Source organism: Centroberyx gerrardi, chromosome 15 (assembly GCF_048128805.1).
Source record: "Centroberyx gerrardi isolate f3 chromosome 15, fCenGer3.hap1.cur.20231027, whole genome shotgun sequence".
In the NCBI taxonomy this organism is placed as follows: domain Eukaryota; kingdom Metazoa; phylum Chordata; class Actinopteri; order Beryciformes; family Berycidae; genus Centroberyx; species Centroberyx gerrardi.
The window spans coordinates 10,699,689-10,726,494 of record NC_136011.1 but is presented as its reverse complement, the minus strand read 5'-3'; the positions used below and the strand labels follow the sequence as shown (position 1 = coordinate 10,726,494).

General features: G+C 43.0%; 1 protein-coding gene across 2 annotated transcripts in view; it reads right to left on the bottom strand.

The window, feature by feature from the left end:
• Positions 1–4,379: 4,379 nt before the first annotated feature.
• The window catches only part of macrod2 (mono-ADP ribosylhydrolase 2), a 399,869-nt gene continuing 377,442 nt past the window's right edge, over positions 4,380–26,806 (bottom strand). The window contains exons 12-18 of one of the 2 annotated variants that reach the window (XM_071897955.2): positions 25,039–25,077; positions 24,560–24,604; positions 23,200–23,316; positions 22,050–22,118; positions 8,926–8,961; positions 8,239–8,310; positions 4,380–5,757 (exon numbers count right to left, since the gene is read on the bottom strand). In XM_071897955.2, coding sequence (XP_071754056.1) covers positions 5,735–5,757; positions 8,239–8,310; positions 8,926–8,961; positions 22,050–22,118; positions 23,200–23,316; positions 24,560–24,604; positions 25,039–25,077 — 401 coding nt within the window. In that variant the 3' untranslated portion in view covers positions 4,380–5,734. The remainder of the gene's footprint in view (positions 5,758–8,238; positions 8,311–8,925; positions 8,962–22,049; positions 22,119–23,199; positions 23,317–24,559; positions 24,605–25,038; positions 25,078–26,806) is intronic. The other variant, XM_071897956.2, reaches the window with a different exon arrangement.

The window sequence follows — 26,806 nt, the reverse complement described above, 5'->3', positions numbered from 1 at the left end:
ACCAGCTAGTTAATTGCATTCCCCTGGCATCCCAAGTGATCAGTCCCTGATTAAATGGCTAGAATGAAAACCAGCATGGCTCTGAGTCCTGAGGACCGGGATTAACCAAAGAGTTGGATGGTGGATACACAGCAGTTTCAAATGTAGCTTCCTATAGTTTAATCCAGAGGTGTCCAATTAAGTACCATGGAGGGTCAAGAGAATGCAGTTTTTCATTTGAACCAGAGACTGCACCAGGTGATCACCAGGTGTGCTGATTAACACACCTTCAACCAGAGAGGGAGGGTCTAATCAGTGAAGTCACCTGCTGCAGTCTTTGGTTGGTATGATTGCCCTCCCCTGGTTTAATCCAGAAATTTGGCAGTCGTGCACCACTACCCTAATGTGGCTTCTCACTGATGCACAGCTCCGTAGAGAAGGAATTAGAAAAGAGGAAAAAATAATAGTCCACAAAGTCATTCTTCCTTGTGTTGTAAGTGCAGCAGCTCCAGACTGAACACTAGCAGGACATCACAGATTAAAGACCTGGTTATCCATTTTCTACCTTCAGGACAAAGTTCTACTCAGAGAGGTAAAATAACATATGTTAATTGTTAAATCGAGTTGCAGCCCCCTTTAAGGTAAGACCTGGATTTGGGTAATGAGGAATAGGTTAAGGTTATGGCTAGGTGTTGGCACTGAAATCAAGAGGTTTGTGTGCAAAAACAAGGGTTTTATTTTCCCCATATCCCCATCGCTGCTCTGCACCTCACAACTGAAGTCAGTCAAAAGAACGGGCTGACAGCGCATCAGATTTGCTCAAGGTTTTCCGCTGTTTTGTTGGTCATATTGTTTTATGTCTCCTCATCAGCAGGCTTGCCTTGAAGTTCTTGATCTTTGACTGCGCCGCTGTTTCCCTCCAAAGAATCCCAGCAAGCCGAGACCCAGGTGACATTCTGCTTTAAGGAGCCTGCGTGCATTAGCATAATCATGCTGCTCACAAAGTTGCATCTAGTGTAAGGTTTTACTCTAGTAGTAAGGCTAATGCATTTATTAATGTCCAATTTAATTGCTGAGAATTTTAGAGCCATTGCTTTTCATTTTCTTTCATTAGGCTTTCTGGACTTTTTTTTTTTTGGCCTGTTTGAAAAACAACATGTACGAATTTTAATGACTTCTGAAGGAAAAGTCGCTAATAAGGGGAGCAACACATTGACTCTTCATTACTTTCTCAATTGCGCTCAGTTTATTAGTGTTCCTTAAAAGAGCAGTCATCATTTAAATGTCTTGTTTCAATTTATTTCTCCCAAAAAGGCATATTGGAACAGACTCATTACTGAGCATTTAGATGTAGTTCAAATGGAAGTTTGTGTTTGCCAAGATAAAAGCTTTGACCTATTGCATAATGAGGACAATTCTGAGGTAATGATGCCAATTTAGCTGTGGTTTATCTACAGATATTCTTGATGGGTTTCCAATTAAATTGAATACAGGACCTTATGTTGGTGCTGGCTGCTCTTACCAGTCTTGGCTGTTATGCTGTGAGGAATCCAACCCAGAGAGCAGGATAATAACTGTGCTGGTACACAGCCACTGCACACACTTCAGTTTCATAACCCTTTGAATTACCGTAGGTGTTTCATATTTTACGTTGAAACAAGCTATTTATTTTTCCTCTTATTTTGAAAATGGCAGTGAGATGAATTTAGTTGAGCTTTCTGGATGCTGTTAAGTATCACCGAGTTGTTTTTAGCTGAAAAAGTTGATGGGGAAAATCAGCAGAGAAGTGATTTCTGGTCTCCTTGACCCTAAATTGCTGCTCAATATTTAAAAAGCTAAAAAAAAAAAAAAATGCAGGAAATCAACTAGGCCTCTGACTCAGAATAGATTACTTTAAATGTCAAAGACACTCCTGTCTCAGTCAGTGCAATGGCCTTATCTGTACTATAAGCAGTGGTGAGAATTGGCAATGAGGAGAAGATTGACTGGCACAATAACACCTGAGTGAACACATTATCAAGTTGATAATTAAAGCAACAACAGAAAGACAGAATTTGTTGATTTCATCTTCTCCTTTTTCCTTTGTCATCAGGGGCCATCAGCATGAAACAAATGGGCTTTTTTACTTAGACAACAAATGTTTCCTGCATAAATGTCTTGTGCCGGTAGAATTTTATCGATGTGTTCTCACTTGTTCAAAGCAAACTCGCAATGCTGCAAGTCAATTTCCTTTCAACATTTCAATGGCTTACCCTGCCTTTGAAGACAGGCATCCATAATGAATGCCGTAAATTTTCATCCCAATTAGAGTGTTTATCTCAGCTTAGTTCACCTATAGTGCTGCCTTTGCCTCTTGTGGGGGCGATGAATTTTCATGAAGGACAAACAGTGTATTTCAGATAAAAACAGCTTATCTAGCACTGGGATTTAAAGCTTTGGAGCTGGAATTAATTTCTCCAATTTGTTTGTGTTGTCTTAACAGCCAATGTGGCACTGGGTCACCGTGGGGCGGCGGGAGGGAGAAGACACTGGGTGGAGTTAGCGGCAGGAGAATAGAGGGAAAGAGAGAGCACGGTAATTCATGTTGATACAAGAAGAGGTCCATGGAGCTTTCATCTGGAAAATGGGTTGTACAGAGAACATCATATCACATCAGCCCGCACCCCCTTGGTACTGTAGCAACTGTCAGAGAGGAACACGGGTAGCAGCTGAAAGAAAACATGGCAAGGTTGCTACGCAGGCCAATCAACACTGCTTTCAAGTAATGCATACATATAAATGAATTCCCCATTATGGAGTGTTTAAGGTATTATTTTATGTGTAGATGCAGTGCAGCTGTGATATATTGTGCAATGCTGTTGTGCAGCGAAGGATGCGAGGGAACAGTTTCAACCCTACAACCTTCATATAAGCCCGAAAAATTCAACACGATTTAAGTGGAAAGTAGGGATGGCAGGCTAGTTTTGTGGAATAGGAGGGGGTTTGTTATTCTAGCGGTGCGGTGTTTTGTATGCCAAGGAGCCCGTGCATTAGCAGTGAGCCTGTGGGATGAGGCTGTTTCCCCTGACACTACCTACCGCTCAAGTTCAGGGAACCCTCGGCTTTGACATGCAACATTTAAATGAAGTCATTAAAATTTAAACCGTCACGGTTCCGGGGACAATCATCCCTGACATCCGCTTGGCATGTGACAAGTTAATGGAACATAAACACGGTAGCTGTTAAAGCGATGTGAAACTTGTTTTTCACCGGCTTTTCACACCAACAGATGAGAAACCTGTTGTTGATGCCTCCCACTATTATGTCGTCCGGTAGCGACGGCTGAATGTTGAAAATGTAATTGAACATGAATCTGCATTTAGTGATCAAAAACTAAGCTGTTTTTTTGGCTAGAAGTTCCTTTTAACCCAGTATAGCAGACATCCCTCTTGACAGTGTAATGTCTAACCGCCACCCTCCTGTATTTGATAAAAGCTTCTGTGGTGGAAAAAGTATCACACGTGCTTAGGAATAAATGAACCATGCCGCTATTTCGCCTGTGTTCTCTTTAACACGTGGAGCAGGACAGATAAATCACAGTGTGCTGCGTCGGGATGAGCAGGAGCATATTGAGGAAGGTCTTTATCTTGGCTGCATACACATTTTAAGACTGCAGTGATCTCGGGGAAATAGTGACAGAAAAACACTTAACTGCAGACGGATCGTATTCAGTTGTTCACATTGACGTTACCTGTATTTGTGTTGTGAATTAAAGGCCTAAATCAAAAGCGGTGGAATGTTGTTTACTCATAGATTCACCCCATGACAGGCTTTTTGAAGCCTTCATTTCATCAAATTAGAGACAATTTTCCCTTTCAAACTGAATGACTGATGGATGACGGCTGTAGTTTTGACATGTGATGACTTAAACATAAGTTATGAACATAAGTAAATATTTTGACTTGAACTGTAATTCTTGTATGCTTTGCAAATTGACCTGTATTCTCAAGTCATGGTGAGACTTAACAACTTATTGATGTGCCTGAAAAACATGATGTGCTGATAGAGAGGGGTACTGCTTTGCAGAGCTGCTGAGGCTTTGATAATCAACTCTGTGGCCTCCCTGTGCGGTTTGTAACCATTAGTGAGTTTCTCAGAGGGAGTTTAGGGCTTTGGGGTTAGAGGCAGCCCTGGCCTGACAGATATCCCCTCTCATTTGAAACAGAAGAGAGCCCGAGGGCCAGAGGAGCAACTTGCCACAGATCACAGGACGGTCTAATTGTTTCTGTCTATCCAGACCCAAATGTCTCATCACTCTGTTACAAGGGATTAAAGTGCGGGGAAATTCACTGTATCAGCTGCAATCAAAATCTGTAACAGCTGCTACAGTGGCACAAGTAAAAACAAGATGCATGACAAGGTACATGAAAAGCTGAGACATGGCTTCCACCTTAAACTTTATTAGTCGGTTCCGTTATAGTTTAGCAAAGCAAACATCTAAGTATGAAGGCATCATTTCATAGAACTGTAATTCATTTGATCTTTAGTATGGCACCACTGAAAAGAATTCATGAATCATAACAACATTTGAAAGAAATCCAAACCATTTTTGCTAATAAATCAACCCAAAACCCAATAATTATCAACAACAGGTATTAGCCATTACAGGATGTACTTAAAATTACAAATCATCTGCAAGCGATACACAACCTAGAATTTGCACTTGGACCACCTCCTTCATGATTGTGACGTCTGATATGAAATAAGGCAGATTCTTCTGATACAATTATAGACAATCTGGCAAAGAGACAAGCGAAAGCGAGAGGACTGTAATTCCTGTTCATGTTGGTGAAGTTCAAAGCAATTCAGGCATGCACTGGAAACAACAAAGAAAAAGAACCAAAAGAGCTAATCGATTTCATAAAGACACTCACATCCTCTAAAGTCTGCGTGGGTGTTGACGAGCGGTTTCCCGGCAAAACGAGTTAAGCTGCGGTTACGGCGGCTGTGGAGATCAGACGCGATCGGCAATGTTCGCAGATGAAAGGCCGGGGAGTGGCACATCGCCGCCTCAGAGACCTCGGTCTGTGTCGGTGTCAAGGTATCGGCTGATTTGACTAAACAATGGAGCTAGCGCTGCAGCAATGTGTGAGAGGACATGGCAGGTGTCAGTGTGTTGCACTCCAAAGAGGCTTACAAATGCAGTGTGTTGTCAGGTGTCCCACTGCCGAATGTCATCGTGACTGTCACGTCTGGGTGTGAGTGGTAACGTTCTTAGGGAAAAAAAATAAAGGATGGTTGATGTTAAGCATCACCCAGCCTGTAGTGTCAGCGTCTGGGAGCTGTGGCTGTTGTCCTCTGACAGCTTCGCCATGCTTTCACAGCGGGTATAGATCAAATAAATAAGACTTGAATCTGGTTTATCTCATCTCACGCAGCTGGCAATATGGTGTATGACTCTAACACACAGTGAGGTATGGCTCATCTTTTTCTGGTTGATATGTTCAAGTCCTATAGTAAAGGTTTTATACATACATACATACACATACATACGTACATACTTGAGGGATGAGAAGTTTCATGACAAATTTTTATAACAAAGAGGCAAAAAAAAAAGGTTAAATAAACTTGGGAATGTGAGTATCTTGTGAATAACTGGTTCTCCTGGGCCAGTGTCAGAGCCCATACTACCACAGGCTAGTCTGATACCGGTGCGGTTGGCCTTCACACAGTTTGCTGGCTGTCAGATGAGGTTGATTGTCCTTCCCTCAGCCGGTCATTCTTTCTTCTCAACCGTTTCTGGATGGGGAAACAAGTGTGGTTGAGTGACAATGCAGATTTAGAGAGGTTTGAGAGGCTAAATTATTACGCCCCCACTCCTGTACCCTGTTGACATTTAATGCTGTGTGCTCACCTCATAAGCGTTGAATTTCAAGTGTGTATATTGCTGCTCATCAAATATCACTCTGATTTTCACTAGGATAGATGACGGTGAAACTAAGAGATCACTGGGCGCTTTCACTAAGAAAAAAAAGCAGCAGTGATTGTGATTGCCCGTCGTCATCTTGCTCTCTTACTGTAATGTGGTTGGTTCTTACTGTACAGCATGTGCCACCCAGTTCCCTTATACAACAATCCTGATCCGCACTGTTGTTCGACAACATGCTTTTCCTTCTCTGGCACTTTGTCTGGCATTGTTTAAGCTCCATTCTTTTCTACACCAACCCGTTTGTATCTGCCAAGTTGTTTCATGTGCTGCTAGCCTGTCCTATTTATTCAACCCTGACAATCTGTTCACAACAGTTGCTTAATTATTTTTTCCTGGAATGTACCTCTCTACAGTAACTACATCCACTTCAAGGAGGCGTTCGACAGCGCACACCCTATGGAAGATCTTACTGTCTTATGGAGTCCCTCCCATGATGATCACATTAAAAGGGAAGTTCTGTGAGCGTTTTGAGTGCAGCATCATCCTCAACAACACGCTCTCTGAGTGGTTCCTTGTAATGTTTGGTGTAAGACAAGGCAGCATTCCATCCCCCTTCCTCTTCCTGATTAAAATCGACTGGAGCATGTGCCAGACAAACACAGAGGCATCCAATGGACCCCTTTTTCCCCAACTTGAAGATCTAGACTCTGCTGATGACCTAGCTGCCTTATCCTGAATGCAACATCTGCAAGAGAAGACTGAACGACTTAACAAATACGCACAACAAACAGGCCTCAACAGAAGCACCACCAAAGCCCAAGTGATGTGCATTAATGCCACCTCCTCTGCACCAATCACCATAAATGCTGAACCGCTTGAAGTTATTGAGGACTTTGTGTACTTGGGAAGCCTGTTCAGTCAAGATAATGGAGCATAAAAAGACATCAAGTGAAGACTGGGGAAAGTGCGTGGTGCCTATAATGAGCAACTCCACAACATCTGCAAGTCGAACAAGTATAGCCTCAGGACCAAGATACGACCATACAACACGCTGGTCAAATCTGTCCTAATGTGCTGGTGAGTCACTAAAGGGGAGATGAACAAGATCAAGGCTTTACACAGTGGTTGCCTCAAGATCTGCCGCATATTCTGGTCAAACAAGATCACAGATGTAGAACTCTACAGAAAAGTAATCCATGAAATCAAGTGGCATTGCTTAAGATGGCTTGGACACATCCTTAGAATGAGTTCTGACCACAGCCCTACAGTTGTACGTAAATGAACACGACCTGGCAGAAAGAAACCTGGCTGACCTAAAATCACATGGTGCAGGCCGAGCCGCCAAAGATTAAGATTTCCAGGGGCGAAGCTAAACACGCTGCCAAAGACAGAACGAGGTGGAGAGCTATTGTAGATGCCTCATGCCCCGAATGGGGCGAAGAGCCTAAACAAACAACAACAAGCTCCCTTATGCACCGTGCCACCCTGATCCGCACAGTTGTTCGACAACGTGCTTTTCCTTCTCTGGCACTTTGTCTGGCATTGTTTAAGCTCTCTTCTTTTCTACACCAACCCGTTTGTATCTGCCAAGTTGTTTCATGTGCTGCTAGCCTGTCCTATTTATTCAACCCCGACAATCTGTTCACAACAGTTGCTTAATGAATTTTTTCTACCTGGAAACTGCACAAATCCGAATCCCACTCTTTGGCCCAACAACTCTATAGAGCCACACGCAGAACAAACAGAGACATAGCACTCTCTACAGATGCCTACATTCAAATTACGTGCCATCATATTAGCCCAAGTCTCGATGGAGACCTGAAAATAACAACATTGTGGTATCCTTATCAAATATGATTTATCGGCATGATTATTGCCCCTGCAGTCTGTGTCGCCAGCACGTTAAAATAATATGCGTTGCACACTTGATTTATTAAATGTCTGATTGTTGAGTTTGTGGGTAATTCATCACACTCAATCTCCAAAGACATGCTGACACGTTTATACCAAAATATCAGGGTCATTGCTGCGCACCTGAGACGGGAAGAGAGGATTTACAAATGCATTTGGCCCTGGAGGAGCACGCACAAACTGCCTGCCTGCCGCCTGCCCCTACAGAGAGAGGGAGATGGAGACAGACGGGGAGGAGTGGATGGGGGTTTGGGAAGAGGGAGACAGGGAGGGTGAAACTGAATACCAGCGGATCTCAGCCCACTCTGAGGATTCTCTAGCTGGAGTGAATTTTAATTCGGCAGCTGTGGCCACTAATAAGAATCTGCTGATAAACAGAGATGTGTGTGGACGAGTGTGCGCCAGCGAGCGAGTGTGAATGCCCCCGATGCCCCCCTTACCTTTGGACTGGATGCTGTCAGTTGGAATTGAATCAGATTCTTGTGAGCTCTCGACCTGATCTTTCATCTCCGCTACACAAGAGAAAGGAGTGAGAAGAGAAGACAGGAGAGAATATGAGGAGAGCAGATGACAATCAAGCGCTCTACAGTATGTGATGCTGTGGGAAGATTTTGGGGAAATCCAAACTGAGGGCTGTTGCCCCTCATCAGTTGCAGACAAGTATCAATTTACAATCTCTCTTCCCTGCCAATCTTGTGAATCGAGTTGAGAGTCTGTTTATAGTTAGGATGTAAGCTAACAAGGAAGATTGGAAGCCAGGATTTACTGAAAGTGTCTCCGTATCTAATAATAGTGTTGTGTATCTCAACAGGAATCAGCATTACAGCAGAGATCTTGGTACTCTGGGCTGACGCTGGCTGGAGCCGCATACCACTGAAATTCAAGGGCATTTGACAAATGATCATAGCACTGATGTGTTGTTTTATAAATGTAGGCAGGTACGTCGACAGAAATATCCACCGGTATGCAGCAGAAGCAGAAAGCAAGTTGGTGGAAGGAATGTGGAGTGGAGGATTTTCTGTTCAGCAGCAGGATTTTAGATGCATTTCTTGAGCCTTTGGCCTCTACTGATGCGTCACAATGTCTAGATTGGATAGTTAATGAGGAAAAACATGATCTTAACTTACCTCCATTGCTGGTGCCAGTCTCAGTCTCAGAGATATCTGTAATGTGAAACATATATAGATTTAGATGTTACTCATCTTGAATGTCAATACTTGCAGGCAGATGCTGGTGGGAGTCATGAGGATTGATAAAAGGTGTAGGTATTGGAAGCTGTAATGATTATTCATTTGTGCAAGAATATTCTGTTCTTTTTTTCACATTTTTCTCTGGTTCTTTGCTTAAGGTAAAAGAGCTGAATGTTGAGAAGAGACTGGGTATTATCAGCATAGTACTCTTGGTAGTTTTCATCAAATTACTGTCAGTTCAAAAACAAAAACAAACCACAAGAACAACAACAACAATGTAGAACATCCCCTAAGCCGGTCCAGGAAATCAAAAGCAAATTCATACTCCTAGCCTCACATTTTCATTTATGTCAAGCTGCGAATGGTACTTAAGAGCATCAAAGTTTCTCATGCCTGGAAATTCAATGCCTTCCTAAAGACTAATACTTCAAAAAGGAACAAAACAAATGCGAGAAGGGAGAGAGATGCATGCAAAATTAATTACAGACTGCCGTCGGTCTAAGGCAGCATGAGACCCCCCCACCCCCGATCCTCCTCCCCTTCTATCCTCCCTTTTACCTCTGTAGTCACACAACTCCTTCTTCCTCACTCCCTGAGCAAACCTCGCCGCTTCCCCCTTCACAACAATAATCTTCCAAACAAAGCACACCATAAAAATAACCAGTCTCCCCAGGCGGTCCAGTGATGATGTAAACAAATACAACTCCTTAGGAGTGATGGAAGAAAGTGTATAATCCAAAATGGTTTCCATGTTCTGTATATGTATAGCAACAAGTCCGTGCTGAAAGACTAAGTCATTTTATGCCACGGTTGTAGCGGCAGCTTTGGATATACTGTACCTGCCCACTTGCAGGGAGTTGGGTAAGACAGCTCAATCATTACATACCGCCTTGACTCCTATAGCAAGCTCAAACTGTGGGGTGCAGGTTTGGGTGCGGACATGCATTACAATTCGTCTCCAACACCAAACTGTTTTCATCTGCTGCAGCCTTTTGGAATGGGGTCTCTCTGTGCGACACCACCAGGGCCCAGGCAGCACCGACAGGCGGGGCAAGATGAAGCAACCGCTCTATTTCACCATCGTCTTGTCTTGCGCTCAGACATGGAACCAACCAGGGGGAGAAAATAACATGTGCAACACCAGTTGATGTCTTCCGCATTATTATACATTAATCAAAGGAGCAGATTTGCCACCAGATTCAAATCTTTGTTTTGTGTCATGGAATAAATTGACAGGGCACATGTACACATTGTACAGCGTATGTACCAAAAGCGGGATTATGCCGTGTTTCATGCCATTATATATCATGCATGCACATGGAATTACATGTCATGCATTAACATGCTTCCACATAACCATGTCATGGACATTAAAGCTGATAGTAGGACATGTGGAATGTGCCTAATGTTGTGGCTTGTATTGGAACAGAGCCTCCTTCATGTCTGCCTTTTAAATGAGCTAGTATGGCATGCCCCTGTGTAGCAGCAGGAGCTCATTGAAGCACTGGCCTCATTCCAGATGCTCCTTTCTCTCTCTCCATCTCTCTCTCTCTCTCCATCTCTGTCTCACTCTCTCGCTCTCTCGCCCTTTTCTTTCTCTCTGCCCCATTCCATCTCTCTCAGGTAATAACATCACGGTCTGGGCGCTAGGGTAGCATCCTCTTCTCCTAATATCCAGCACTGATCAAAACAAAGCAAAAAGCTCAGAATTTCAATTGATTGTGGCCCCTGCCTGCCTGCCTGCCTGCCTGCCTGCCTGCAGCTCCCAGGGAACGGCAGCGTTGGGCTGTCTCCCTCTCTAATTTGACTCCTGTGTGCTGACAGTAGAAGGGCTATCATTTAGGGGAGGGTGTGAGTGTGGTGGGTACAAACACATAAACAAGATGGGGGGAGAGAGAAAAACGGGCCTCTGTCAAGGTTCTGGCGAAGGAGAGGCAGAGTCCACAGAGAGCTGATAAGGAAAAGAGGAGAAAAACAGTAGACCGAATTGACTCCCTCAGCAGGAATCTAGACAGCTTACGCCAGTTGTTCTCAAAGTCGGGCCCAAGGACCCCCAGGGGACCTTGACGGTGTCTCGGGGGATCACCCTTCATTTTGGCATGTAATGTACCAGTTAGCGCAGTGAGAGAAGTTATACATTTGTCATTTTGGTGGAAAATATTTAGGGATTCTCACCATAAAAGATTTGAGTTCCCCTGGCTTACACTAAAACATGCATTGCAATATTACACTCAGCAAGGATAATTAACCATACTGGTAATGAATCTGAAAAATTAGTAGCTGATCTACATTTTTTCCACATATTATAACTGCAAATCTGTGTTTTAATCTTTTCCTTATCTGTGGTTATGATATTTCAGTAAAGATTTCTTTGCGAGTGAACAGAATTAAGCAGGAGATGATAAACTTTTAATACATTTGCTAAACTTTCCTAAATTAAAGTTTCGCTGTTTTTATTTTTTGTGCTGTTGGAAGCCAGTGATGGGCTCTTTGTGTAGGCAGTATTCTCTAGTCACCTCAGCCTTTCAGAAGTTCAGTGAAAACATCCTGGAGACAAAACCCATCAGTAACTCAGGGGGGAGTGCGCGAATATGCATGTGTTTTTCTGTGTGTGTGTGTGTGTGTGTGTGTGTTTGTTTGTGTGTGCCCACATCTGCACACGTAAGAGAAGAGGGAGGAAGGAAGAGAGTTGGGCATAAGTCTTCCTCATATGCAGACAAGCAGAAAATTACATCCCCCACCTTCTATTCATTTATTAGACAAGAGGTAGTTAGCGTTTTGTTGGTCAGCATTAACATACTGCGCCACAATATTGAACCAGGTTAGAAAAACACTGTACTTGAAATGGAAAACGATGGCAGGGTCAGATTTTGTTATGGCATACTGTAAGTGAGACGCATTCGATCGGCTGTGGCTTTTCTACTACAGCTGTTCTCATCTTCCCTCCTGACTAAAGGCAGCATTTGTCGTCATCTGCAGCAGTTGTGCTTCCAGACGCCTTAAATGTTCTTGTCAGTCCAGCGCATAGCCAGCCCATAGGGGAGGCAGTCTCTGTGGGTCACCCGCACAGCAGCATGGGAACTGTCTCTGCTTAATGTTCCAGACAGGAGCCTTGGGCAGAACAGGAGGATCCTTTTGTCCCACGGCCACCCCTCAGCACCAGGACGTCTCTCTGCCTTTTATTCTACTTCTCTTTCTAGAGGAGTGGTGGAATAAAAATCGATAGAGGTGTAGAAGTGTGGAAAGAGAGGAAGTGTCTGTGCCCTACAGTGTCAGTACCCCAGGAGAATTTCTTCTGCTCATTTGATCCCCAAACCGTGGCCTGGTGGGCTGGTCTGAACATCCCCGGCTCTGCTGTGTCTGAGCCACAGGTCCCGAGGCTTTGATCCCAGCCAGCTCACACAGGTGTCCAGCTGCTCCCACTCCAACAATGGACCAGATCTATCTCAACCTCTCTGTCTAGGGTTACTTGAGTTAGTTAAAGCCCAGACACCCTGCTTTCACTTGGCATTAGTTGCTCAGTGGGGGCTCAGAATCGACCCACTAAATTATGTCCGCAGTAAACGCATCACAATTTGAAAACATCAAATGACTCACGCTGCTTAAAATCTCTTTAAATGATTGCATAAACTATTTATTCTTGCTTGAGTTGATCAAATATCTGGTAAAGGTCTTTGGTTCGTGCTGCTTTTATGAATCAGTCGGGGGCTGGAGGGGCTGGGGGGGGCTTGGGCTGGGGGCGCTGCTTGCTCAATAGCACTTCATCTTGAGAGAATAAGATAAGAAAACAATGTCAGGGTCAGTACCAGTATCTATAGAGAAGCTCCGCTCCTTTCAGCGGACGAGAGCGGAATTCATTTTAGAATGCAAACTGGGTGGTCTTAAGCCTGATCTTCATGTGGGCCATGTATATTAAACAAGTATCAAAGAGCCCCTCATTGAACTTTGCATGGACTAATAGCCTTGGGCCTGATATTCATACTACACAGATAATTACAGACATCTCTCTGCTCAAGCAAAACAAGAGCGGGAGGACCTCAACAAGTGCCTGACCAAAAGAACTAATGAGCTGGTAAATGTGGAAAGCAGCCCATTTTCATATGTTAATGTTAAAGTTTGTAGTGCGGGGCTGTGGAAATGGCTTAGCTGTATGAGCTGCCACACTCAAAATGGGGAAAAAAGGGTTTTGTGAGAGGAGTGTGGGGGGGGGGGGCAGCATTTGATAGCAGCCGGAGTTTTCATTGCTGTGAGATGGTACACTGTCTCACAATCTAAGCCAATTAAAGAGCACTGAGCTGTGACCTGCGGGCCATGGAGACGAAAACAAGCCTGCTCAGTAAACGCTGCGACCACCCCTCTCCACCGCTTGCCTTGTGAAAAGCCAAGAACCTTCATCAATATTCCGCCTTTCTTCTCCGGAAGAAAAGAGCGAGGGGTTGCGGACACTAAGTGGCATTGTGCTCCCCTGCGGGTTTGGGTAACCTTGCAGCGGCGGCTGCGGTAGGGGCGGCACCGAGCTGGGCCGGGGTCCTCTACACCGACTGAAAAGGCCCAAGCTCATTACACAGGCCTGGGACATGCTTGACAAGATGAGAAAACACAAAGTAGTCTGAATGACTGAAAAGAGAACAGGACACCATCTGCTCTGGGGTTAAGCCACGACACAGAGAAAGTGACGATGATTAGAGGGTAGACAGGGAGAGAGAGATAGCGAGAGAAAAAGAGAGGGCACAGTTCACAAGTTGCAAAATATGAAGGGAAAAATGACCATTGGCAAAGCTTTGGTAAGACACAGGGATGAGAGGGATAACGGGGCCAGTAAAAAATGTGTCTCCATTGGCACTCTCTCTCACTCTTGATCTATCTTTTTAGTCTTCCTCTATTCCCCACTTTGTCCAAACTCAAACACTGAGTCACAGTGGTCTGTCAGAAGACAAAAAGAAAAAAAAAAACAAGAGTGAGAGCACTGAGATGAAAGGAGTAAGTGAATAACTGATTAAGTGAAGAACAGAGAGGGAGACAACACAAAAATAGACATGGAAGGGGAAAATGCAAAAGAGGCCTCCCCCTGTGTGACCTACATACCTGCTAAACCTGCTGTCAGCGGTGGCCTGCTCCTCTCTCATCACTTAGTGAATTACTTTACATAATCTTTAGGCCCTCCCTGTGCTGTTAGTGGGCCTACTGCGGGAAGCTGCCTGCTTCTGCTTTCTTCGATACCTATCGCGGTTAAAACATCAAGGCACAGACGGACGGTCTTCCAGGCAAATTTGACCTTAGGTGAGGTGGCTAACCCCCGCGCTGCATTAAAATGGGACACGCCACAGCTGCTGTAGCCCTGAGAAACTTGTAGGAGCAGCACGTTTATGAGGAAAGGCGTGAGCGTTTGCGTGTCTCCGAGGACGCCGCTCAACCCCGCCGACGGATCTGCAGTTGTGATGCGATGCCTCTCCCGTTCAGCTCAAGGTTTTCCACAGGAGATCATGGATTGGAATGGTCAATATGATCGAAGCGCTCGTCTAGACTGCAATGAAAAAGAGAAGCGCTGGCAGAGCAGCTGTCTATCATTTGAAAGGTCAGTGAAAGAGCAGTGTGATCAGTGCAAATACAGTTCAGTAGATCTGCAGGTATCACGTGTGTGTTAGCAGTGTAGGTTAGGACTGATAGAGATATAACCACAGAAAGCCAGGATGAAAATCTTAGCAACAACATATTACTATCGTCCCATGCTCCCCACTCTCATACATTATACCTGCTGCTGAATATGTTGTGTATTTCCTTTTCTGTACTGGCCTTTCCCTGTGCATTAATAGACTGGTTAGACTGATAATTTAACTGTAAATATTGTTAACATGTGAATGTGATGCTTTGCGTGATGGACACTATTCTCTGTGCTGGCCTTAGTATCGTATTGCATCGCATCGTATCGTACTGTACCGTACCATATCGTATTGTATTATACTGTATCGTATCGCATCCTATTATATTGTATCGTAAGGTAACATAAGGTAACATAACGTAAGGTAGCATAACTTAATGTAACATAACATAAGGTAACATAGCGTAAGGTAGCATAACTTAATGTATCGTATCGTATTTTAGTATACCATATTGTATCGTATCCTATCATATTGTATCGTAAGGCAATGTAAGGTAACATAACGTAAGGTAACTTAAGGTATCGCAACGTATCGCATGATATTGCATCATATTGCATCATATTGCATCGTATCCTGGGATTCCTCTGTGATTTTTGAGTGAACTTAAAGAAGAGAGAAAGGGAAGAGGTAAAAATTTGAAAGATACTAACATGACGTAAGTGTACTACGACATTTAAAATCCAAAGGCTAGGGACAGACGAGGACTTCTAAGGACTTTAAATCCAAGTGTCATATCTGAGTCTGAAAGACCGTTTTTGTCAGTACCTCGCTTGGGTTTATTTCTGTTACTAGCTGTAGCAGCGCTACCATCATATCTTCCTCACTGCCTCCAGGAGACAGGCAACCCATACGGAGATCACTCATCATTCAAAGTGTGTGTATGTGTGTATGTTTAATGGTGTGTGTGTGTTTAAGGGTGTGTGAGGGAGCCTAAAATGTGTTCCAGACTTTTCAAACATACAGTAGGTCTGTCGCATCTCCGCAGGCTGACAAATCACATCTCTGCTCAGAGTTGATTCATTTGCCATTTTCGTGAGCCAATAAGAGGGGGGGAGACAGGATAAAAGAGCTGATCAAAAGAGGAGCTTCAAAGCAACAAAGAAAAAGTGTGTCCCTTGTAGCCTATTAGATGAGGCCCTCTCTCTTTGAAGCAGGCTTCTGGGCCATAGGTGACCAACATAATGGACATTGTGCACAATGGTGGTCTATTCTCCAACTCCAGCCAAATGACCAGAATCCTGTGTTTCTCATCAATAAGAAGACTGTACAAAATGAAGGAGGGTGCTGCGGTGCGGAGGGATAATGGGGAAGAATCTGACTTGCTCCGACTGCAAGGGATCAACAGAGAGTATGTGTATGCATACGGATTTCAGTATTTTGAAGTGTAGAAGTTGACAGACTTTTTGTTCCATCGTATTTATTTCAGTGCAGAGGCCGTTTTTTTTTTATTTCTGAGATCAACCCAGAAACAGGGTGCTGTTTGATAACCAATGACCTAAGATTACAGGTCAGTAAGATTACAGCAAGTCAAGGCAAGGAGCCAAATGGAGTTTAACAGAGAGGAACATAGCCTAATGGAAGTCAACAATAAATGCTGTATTAACATGGATAAAGATAAGTCTGTGGGTAGTCTCCTTATGGCACTCACCCACAATGCCCCAGCAGGGCTGTGATTGGTGTAGTTGTTGTTCCTTGATTTTCACAGTCAGTGTAAAGTGCTGTAAAACACAGGCATAGCCTAATGTCTACAGCCACTGGCAGCTGGCTCCCTGGGGAGCCACTCAGCAGTACAGTATACAATGTTACGCCAACTGTTAATTGTGTGCTGACAACTCTTAGCCACAGGAAAGAGCCACATAGCTCTCCAAAATTATATTTACATCACCAGTGTCCCATTGTTCACAAAAGACCAAGACAAAAGGGCACAAAACAACCAATTAAGGAAAGCCCCAAATCCCTTTTGCTATTGCTGGAGAAGGAACATGAATGCATAACACACAGAAACGAGTTCTGAGAAGAATGTACCAATGCATTTTGAGATAAATTATTCAACCTTTAAAAAAAAAAGTGGGGAAAAATAAATAAAAATACTTGTCCTTTGATTTGGAATGGATTACTTAAATGTTCCACTCTCTCTACTTGCTGCTTTAACATAAAAGAGCGACCACATAGGGCCGAGCCAAGTCGCTGTGATAGTTTTCTGTGTACCTTCACATTGCCGTGGGCATGTCTGCTGTGTTTCAGAAGAGCCATTTATGTTGGCTTGTTGTTCTGTGACACTCAAGCCGTACCACTGGGGGAGCAAAATGCATAAAAATCAATAACATACCCCAAATAAAACAGCAAACAAGAGAATAAAACTAATCCTCTTGACAGTTGTTAAAAGAGGATTCGATGCTCCTCCATTTCTGATGCATTTTTTTTTTTATTATTGGTGGATCTTACAAGGGAGAGAGGGAGGTACATGACAAGCTTGTGGTTTTCTGGCACCATATGGCACTTGTGAGTGCAGCTGAGTTTTCTCTGCCGACTGTGGCAGAGTCACAGTGCTAAATAAAGCAGCCACCGCCATCAATACTTAACACATCATGGCCACCAAGGAAAAAGACATTTGGAGATATAAACTTATGAGATCCACACAATCAAGTATATAGACGAAAGAAAACTTGTGTGGATAACAAGGATGAATTTGAGTCTACTTGCGTCATGGTGATGTTTTTAAAAACAAAACACTTGTAAGGAGAGAAAAGGGAAAAAGAGAAAAAGCAAGTGAAAGAGGAACGTTGGGCATGCCAGCTGCGGCAGCCTCTGTGCCGGTGTAATGGTGCCTTCTCTCTCTGCTGTGGTGAGATTGAGATTGCTGTGATGGCCCGCTGTGTCTATCTGTCTCTCCCTCCTCTTCCTCTCCATCTCCCCTGCAGGGTCCATCCCGCCTGAGTTTAGTATGCCATTACAGCCTATCCCCCGCCTGCCCCTCTGGCCCGCTCCCAGCCACACTCAGGTAAAGGCCAATACTCTGAAGTATCCTCTGCAGCATCCTCCCATAGACAAGGAGCAGCTCTCATCCCGCAGTCAGCCTCCAGCCGAGGCCGGCTTTCTCAAGGGAAGGAAAATAGAAGGAACATTGATATATTGAAGATTCAGGCGCCCTCGACGGCTGGGCAACAATTGCAAGGTTGTTTACTTTTTATATTCTGCTGCATATTGAGAGCAAAATTAAGGGAGCAGCATTGCTTTTTGCCCACATCTGAAAAAAAAACAAAAGAGATAAACTGTGTCGGTAATAGGCACATACACAACTCTGAAAGTGTAATAGGAAACACCACCACAGACCGGTCGTGCACGGCGTAGAACCAGTTCAGGTTTGTGTCAGTGCAGTGCATGAGATGCAAATGTTTTACAGGGGGAAACTTGCCCAAAGTTTGATTGGAAAGAAGGATGAGCCGCTGTTTACTCAGTGGCATTGTATCTGGGCAGCCATTAAATCTTACCTTTGGAGCTAAGACACTAGATATCGACTCCTGTAGAAGAATCACACTGCATGAAGGAAAAACAACTCCTGTTCACAATTCAGATTTATTTATTCCTTGCTTTAGGCTAAGAGAGCCTTATTTTAATTTATGAGTGTTCCATGAGGTTACTGAAGCGGTTGCCCACTCTCAAAAAAGGCTTGCTAGATAGATATTACAAAGACAATAACAAAATAGCCTCAATTTCCATTTTAAAGTATGTTATGAATATTCATAAACGAAGGATCTTGGATTCTGATTCAATTTGGTGAGCCTTTATAACATCCCAAGTATTAGAGTGAGAATCTATTTGCCTCTGCAGGGGCGATGGTGCATACATATGATTTATATAAATAAGTGGTGAGCATAGCCAGAACAAAAATCCCTCTACTGCCTTGCATATTTCTACTGCATATGAATATTCTGGGGACATGGGAATATTTGAAGGTTTCATTTCAAAACGCTATATTTACATTTTGGGGGGAAAAAAATCTGCTACCTGAAATTCATCAGGCAATATTTGAAAAACATAAATGATTCTGTTCTCAAAAAATGAACAATTTTCTTCAATACTAACCCATAATGTGCTCAACTTTCATGCTAGCAGTCATTATGGGAGGTGCCATGTTTTAATGGTGACATTAATTTTTGATATGTATTGTCAGGACGTTGTGGCTGTAACCCTTGCACTCCATGCTGTTGGTTTCTTATAATGTTGCAGATCTAGAAATTTAAGCTTTTTCCCTCAATGTAAGTCATTGTAAGTTGTAAGAACAACAGACAAATGCCTAAAACATATACTCTATGTAAATAATAACAGACGTGAACCTACAGTATAAACAACAGATGGGATAGCTTGGTAGCATTAATTGATAAGTCTGATATTATCCATGTACTGTAGCTAAGCAGTTCCCTAATTCACTGTCGAATGTAAACTACAGATTGAGACGACATATGTGTAGAATTTAGAAATTAATACATTAGCAAGTTATAATGATGATGAGAGTGAAAATGAATTAAAAAAAACACAAAAAAGCTATTTTCTTGAGCCGCGTGTTATTTAGTGTGACTGAACTGAGATGTATAGCTGTGACACACACTTCCATATGTGCAATATTATGATATGTGAGAAAAGCATGGTGTGAAGACGCATTGCAGACAACTGGGAGCATGTGGAGAAACGTGTGAATGTAAGGGGAAGTATTTGAGAATACAGTAGAAGCATGTCAGTGTCTGACATTTCCTAAATTGACTGTAATTACTGTACTTAATGTATACAGTATGAGGAGGGCTCTCTGAAAATGTATCAAGTGTACCGTCTCTCTCTTTCTCTCCCTCTCTCTCTCTACACCTAACATGCTAATACATACAGTTAACCCAACCCTTTCATTGCAAGGTTCATCAATAAACCCTCCAGCTATTACAACCAAGTTGACAATAGCCTTTTCTGAACAAATGCATCAAAAGCCACATGTAAAGTATAGCTGGTTTGATGTCAGCTAGATATTGCTGATATAGGCCTACAGACTGCCATGAATTAATAATTTACACAAATGAACATTCAAGCAAACAACAATTCACCAAGCAATGGAATGACAAACAATATTCCTACAGTATTTAAGATCAAAGACAAGGGGCTACAAGAGGCAGCTACTTTCTTTCTTCTTTTAATTTCTTTACTTCAGAGCACCAGATTTCTCTTTCTTTTTGTCCATAGTTGGCAATGATGGAGCGCCACTGACTGACTGAGAGCCTTCAAAATGAGTTTGAAGTGACGCTGTCCCCTTGACAGACTTGGAAAAAAACAATAACATTTTTACTTAGTTTTTCAAAGCATTATGATTAGATAAGACAAGATAAGATGAAACTTTATTGATCCTCGTGGGGAAATTGGGTCGCTGCAGCAGCAAAAGTAATAATTGTTTGGCATCGTGTTGCTCAACAAATGTATGAAACTGTTTGATACCTGTATGATTTTGCTACATTGGCATACAATATATGAACTATCTATAATAGAAACCATTTATTAACGAAAAAAAGAGATTTACACACACACACACACACACACACACACACCTACACACACACACACACACACACACACACACACACACACACACACACACACACACACACACACACACACACACCAGATCAGGGGGTCAAGGTTTACATGAGTGAACAGGATTCAAATGATTCTTGTTGTGCTTGTGAATTATTACCTGATCATGAATAAAAGTTAATGTCAAAAACAGAGAATAGAACTAACAGGTGAGACTTCTGGTGCAGAAGATACAGTATGAATGTGAGTGGGTTTGTGTGTGTGTGTGTGTGTGTGTGTGTAGTAACCTCATATTCATCTGTCCTCGAATTGTTTGATTCATTATTCATTCCTCCCATCATTACGTGCCATTTTATTACTCCTTTCAATAAAGCAGATTTAAACTCTACGGCCATGAGCAGCCAGCCTGATTACAGTTATTATTTTTAATAAGGGTATTGGCTCGGGAGTCATTTGGTCTTGTCCTGTGAATAGCCGGTTACGGATGGCTAAGCTGGGCTGTACTGGGCTGTGTCGGACCGCGTGTGATTCAGACTTTCAATATCCGAGACGGTCTGGGCCTGCGCTGTGTCCGAGACTCCTGCCCGCTCCTCCTTACAGAATGCAATCTGCCTGCAATCAGGAACGACATGGCTGTTTACCGCCTGACACCGCCACCTCACAGCAGGCACTGGTAACCCTGGACAGTGACAGACACTGGCAGGCTCAGGCAAGACACAATCAACAGGCTGGAGTGAAGCTTTCCAGTGATGGAGAGCCTGTAGTGTTTGTAGGACGTATTCCAATGGCTATTCAGCGAGGGGATGGAGAGGGCCATCTCAGACAGATCTATTTGGAACGTTCACTCTCACCCTAAATTAATTGAATGTCAGTCACAGAGAAAGTGAAATGGAGGTGAGAGAGTGTCTCAGACCTTGGTGTTTCTGCGGAGGCGGGAGAGGGGTTGACTTGGGGTTCAATATTCTATCCTCAACTCCTCCAGAGAATACACTTAATCAGTGACAGTGTGAGCCACGGAAAAATGGGGAATAAAGACAGATATCCCATGTGGTCAATAGAAACATATACATAAGAGGGCCGTACAATATTGACACAATTGAAGCTTTGCAGTTATATCACAAATCTAACAAATATGGCTGGCGCTGTCATGGAGGTCCACTGAAGTATTGGCTATACATAAATAATGGATAAATATATAAACAACCAGGCTGGAAAAAGAGAGATGTGAAAAAGACAGTGTAGTGTGGGTGTAGATCCATTCTGTCGCATTTAATTGTGAATAGTCTGATAATTTGTCTCCAAATTTAGGTTACTAGGTTATTAGGTTATTTAGTGCTACTTAGAGTTCCTGATTTTTAAGCTTTGTTAGCTAACTAGCCAGCAAGCTGGTTTAGCAAAGCAGCTGTTGTTAACGCACAACTAGCCACGACTAATGCTAACTACTAGCTACTAGCTACATAATGTTAGCTAATGTGCAAACCAGATGTATTAAGACAGTGATGGGTAGCTGAACAGATACTATAGTTAGCTAACAAGCTGACATCTAAATACAAAATTGGTCAGATGTATTAGTGGCAAAATACCCAGTTCCCAGTCAAAAAACGGCTCAAATCCATTTCTATTCCATACTTCTATTCACCATGTCTATTCCATACTGTTGAGACGGCCATGTCTTAAGTTTAGAAATGCATTGAGCTCATTGTTGGATAGCACAATGTTGCCATGTGCCGAGGACCTCCAATATGGCTGCTAGAGGGTTACCCAGATAGTCTATAGCACTTGTATTTTCAGTATGGAGTGATGTTACATGGTTAGTAGAGTAGATCTTACCTTCCATCTCCTGTGTGTTTCCTGGGTCCTCCTCCTCCTCTGTATTTACAGCATGCGGCTCTTCCTCTGCTTGAGAAAGGAACCAAAGCTGTGATGTTTTGTCGCACTACACATTCACAACATCATTGTTGGCTCTTCGCAGTCAGAACATTGTGCTCTCATTCAGTTTGCGCGGAATGAGTCCGTGTGTTTACGAAAGGAGTGTTGGCTTCCCATTTGCCTTTAATCAGCTCTGTGGTGTGTGCATATGTGTGTGTCGGTGTGTGTGTGCATGGTCGCATGAGTGTGTATGTGTGCTCTGCATTGTGAGGCTCCTGTGACAGACTAAATATTGCATGTCCTCTCTAAACTGCAAACAGCAGCACAATACCGGTCACAACTTGAGCCCCCTTTCCTCCTCACTTGGTTCTGGCTATGCTGCGTTGAGAGTTTCATTTGCACAGACACACACACACACACACACACACACTCTCTCACACACACAGAAGGAGAAATAAATAAATGGGAAAAACACTCCAGTGGGGAACACTCTCATTCTGCGCTTCTAGAGTTCCATCCCAACCATGTAATTTTAGATTGCTGGTAAACCAAATTTTTAAATAAACATCTGTGTTTTTATTTTGTTAGGCTGTCATTACGTTAGCCATGTTGAAATAGACGTTTCAGCCATTTTACGGACTTGTTCATATTTGCTGCCTCTGCTGTCAAAACAGTAAGAATGAGAGACTGGTGGCATCACAGGCCAATTTCCTTGTACGCCACAAGTATCTTGATGTCCTGTGTGTATCTATATCACCAGTTGTGTAGATTAAATGGATATCACTCTTAACTAAACAAAAGCCTTATTGAAAGTAATTAGAAGCCTAAAAAACAGTCTCTGTTTATGGCCGAACTTTCAGAGATGGCTAAGTTTTTCCAGCTACTTCTTCCTGGTCTGCAATGTTGCAATTGTTGTTAATCCAGACCTGAGTCAAATAGTATTGGGTGTCATATGGATAGAATTTGCCACATACAGTGGGAAAATACAATGAGTATCAGAAGGATTAGGCAATCAACGGAATGTACAGTATGTTAAAGTTAATTTGGAATAATCTTTGTGACTGACAAAAGACCTCGTGCTAAATGGGTGCATGTACCCTCACATACATACCTTTGTCTTCAACTTTGTCTTTCTCGTCGTCGACGCCTTTGTCATCATCTTTGTCTTCGTTTTCGTTTTCATCTTTACCCTCTGCGTCATTTGATTCCTCATGGCCTGAATCCTCGTCTGGAGGCAGGCCAACATTGAAACCAAAAAAAAAAAAGAAGTGAGCTTTGAAGGATGAATTCAAGGGTAGGGAGTAAAAGTCTAAACAGTGCACCCTGTAAGACATGGCGAAAAACAAGGCCAGACTTCATTAGTGCTGACAGAAATCGTTCAGAGATATTTCAGACCAACAGGTTGACTGTTCTTTTCCTGTTTGATATGCACCAAGGTTGAAATAAAAAGATAGATACAGTTCACTACTGAAAAACTTCTCTCTGTTTGTATCTCATGAGAAAGTAATTACCAATCTCAGGTCTAGGATAGCATTGCAGGGCGGCATTCGCTTCAACTCTCCCATAGAATAGCTACAAAATTCATGTTCATGAGAGGCTGAAGGCTGTATCTGTCAAATCTTTGTCAATGGAATGGGGTTTGAATAAAACAAAAAGAGAGGGAAGGCGAGGCACTGCACGCTGCCAGTATGCAAATGCAGAATCTTAATTATATACCAGCACTACAGCAGAAATTTGGAGAAAGAGAAATGGCTCTGGCTCAAAGATAATGGCTGCCCCTTTGTAACACACACACACACACACACACGCGCAGAAGCACACACTTATTCACAAACAAGCATTCACAAACATCTGTTTACACACAATCCACTTGAGGTAGTCGCTGTCAGCTATGAAGTACACAACTGTACACAAACGGTAAGCATAGGGACGTTCAAACAACACAGTGTCACACAACGCAACGCAACACAACACACAACGCAACACACATCAAACGGATACATCCCTCAGAGTCCTCAGTCTGTCAGTCCTGCCTATACACATGAGTTCAGAGCAGTAATAATGGTGTACAATAGTCTTTCCTCTGCTGCTAATAAGATTGATCAGGTTAGCTCTTTGATCAGGCCCTATCTGTAAACACACACTCAAGCTGAAGAGGCAAGCAACAAATGAGCTGCATGTCTGAGTCTCACATGCACACACACACACACACACACACACAGCAGTGACATCTAAACATTAAGGTCAGCCCATACAATTCTCTAGAGATAAGAGTCAGATCAATGTTGTGCATTCCATCCCACTCAGTCAGCGATGTTTGGATTGTGTGGTGGCAATTATGCACACAGACAATACTACAGTATATGACACCCACCCACCCAACACCCCTCCCCACCCCCACCCCCAACCACCCCTCATGGCCCTTGCCCCTTTGCAGAATCCTTCCAAGCGGTAAGTGAACTGTACTGTACCTTGGTTTTGACTCTCCATCACCACGTCCCCACATTCTGCAGCTTCTAGAAGCGGAGAAGGAAATCAAAAAGAGGGAAAAACATTTGAGCTCAGTGCTAGTGACTGCAGTTGAATTGACTTGGCTTTCGATATCACCTCAAACAGCCTTTTCATTCCATCTCTTTGTGTAGCTTTGTCTTTGTACTGCTGTATGAGAGCAATGGAACCACAAAGACATGCATAAATTAAGTGACAAAAAAGAACGGAAAAAGAATGTCACTTCTAAAGCCATACATAATTGAGGGATTTCTTTGTTCCATGCTTGTGCGATAAGAGAACTTTTTTTTTTTTTTTTTTTAGTTAGAGTGGTGGCGCGCAGGATGGAGAGACTGAACTGGAGCAGATTGAAATTCCACTTTTGACGACAAATGACATCAAGAAGCACGGATGGAGCTGGTGGGCTCAGAACATCTGTTATTGGTCTGCAGAGGTACATTACCATTCTCAGCCTCCTCTTCATCACCTGTTTCCTCTTCATCTGAAAACGGAGGGAGAAAAGGATTCATTTCAAAATGCCACACATTGATTTTTGGAAAAGAAGTTACCTAATGTTCATTGCTCAATGTTTCAAAAATGCAGCTCATCATATAATTTACAGTAGACTGGTAATCTGTTCTGGGCAAATTGCTTTAATTAATTAATAGCATCTATGAAAATTCATAGAGTTTCATGGCTGCAATTATCTTGTGAGAGCCGGTATCGCATTTTAAAATGGCAGACAAATCACTGGGGAATGACGCTCTTCATACAGACATCATGCTTGCTCATCAACCTCAAATTTAGCATCATGACAGAAGAGGCCTATCTACCATTACCTACAATGCCAAAGTGAAATCTGGCCAGTTTATGCACAAGAAAGGCAGAAGTTTGAATAATGACACAAAATAAGTTTTATCCCCCCCATCGCATCTGCTACCTCCCTTTCCCTGTCTCTCTCTCTCTCTCTCTCTCTCTCACACACACACACACACACACGCACACACACCAATGACATTTGGGACAAATTGAGTAAATGAAAGCCATGACACCAATAAGCGAACATGCTCCACAATGGCTATTGTGCAGCTTCTATAATTGCTTTTTTAACAAGCTGCAGAGAGAAACCATTTTTTCATATCTATGCAATTTTGCCCTGCACTCAGAACAATAAAAATGCCAGCCTCTATTAAATGGGAAAAAGACCAGTTCTACCAGGGCTGCATGTTTGTCTCAAGTGCCTCTGTCCATCAAACAGAATGCTGGTGACACACAGTGGATGGCAATCCTTTTTATTAATCATGACTGGCACTGTGAGATGGAGCCACAGCCATGGGGTTGAAAAGAATACTTCATTGGGAGCGTGGGTTAAGATGAATGCTTCATTGGCTACGAGGTCACGCAAAAGGTTATTCTACATTTAAAAATTATGCATGACCGCTGTATCTGTCTAAAGTGATCCCAAACAACAGTATATCAGATACGACAAAGGGCTGAATGCAATTTCCTCCATGTTATTTGATCATTCCTATTTGCCTTATTGAATGGAACAGTATTCAATTTGTGATAAAGGATGCTAAGGGCAAGATCGTGGATAAACACACACGCACGCACACACACATGCACACAAAGCAGACAACAAAAGATTCTATGTAGGGCAGATGTGATTTATAATGGCTCTAAGTTAAGTTCAGTCAGAGCGCTGTCTCTCTCCACCGAGCAGAAACCCGACCAGCACCTCCACCAGGTTGCTCAGTCATGAGCTCCGAACAGCAGGTGGCAGCATTGTCACAGCTTTCCTGCTTGATACCCACAATACACAGCTCTCTCTTTACTGTGTATGAAGGTCTAATTGGCATACTTCACGCAGAAGGGCTGAAGCCAAAGTCCACACCTCCAGCCTCCAAGTGTCAATACTCCCATGAACGGCACTTATAGAAGTACAGAGAAAAACGGCAATTTTCAGCGTTCGTCTGCACGTGTTGGATGAGACAGAAAGAGTAGTATTTTGGTGATTAAATGTAGATCTCTCTCTTTCACACACAAACACATGTGAATGATTTATTTATGTCCACATCAGTTACAGATGTATCACAAGGACATAAACAATTTAGATGCTGATAGGCGTACCCACCAGCTACATATCATGTGCCCTACTTGCATGACCACTGAGTAGACAGGGAAACATTGACTACAGTGGATATTTCTAAGGTGCAAAAAACAGTACCTCC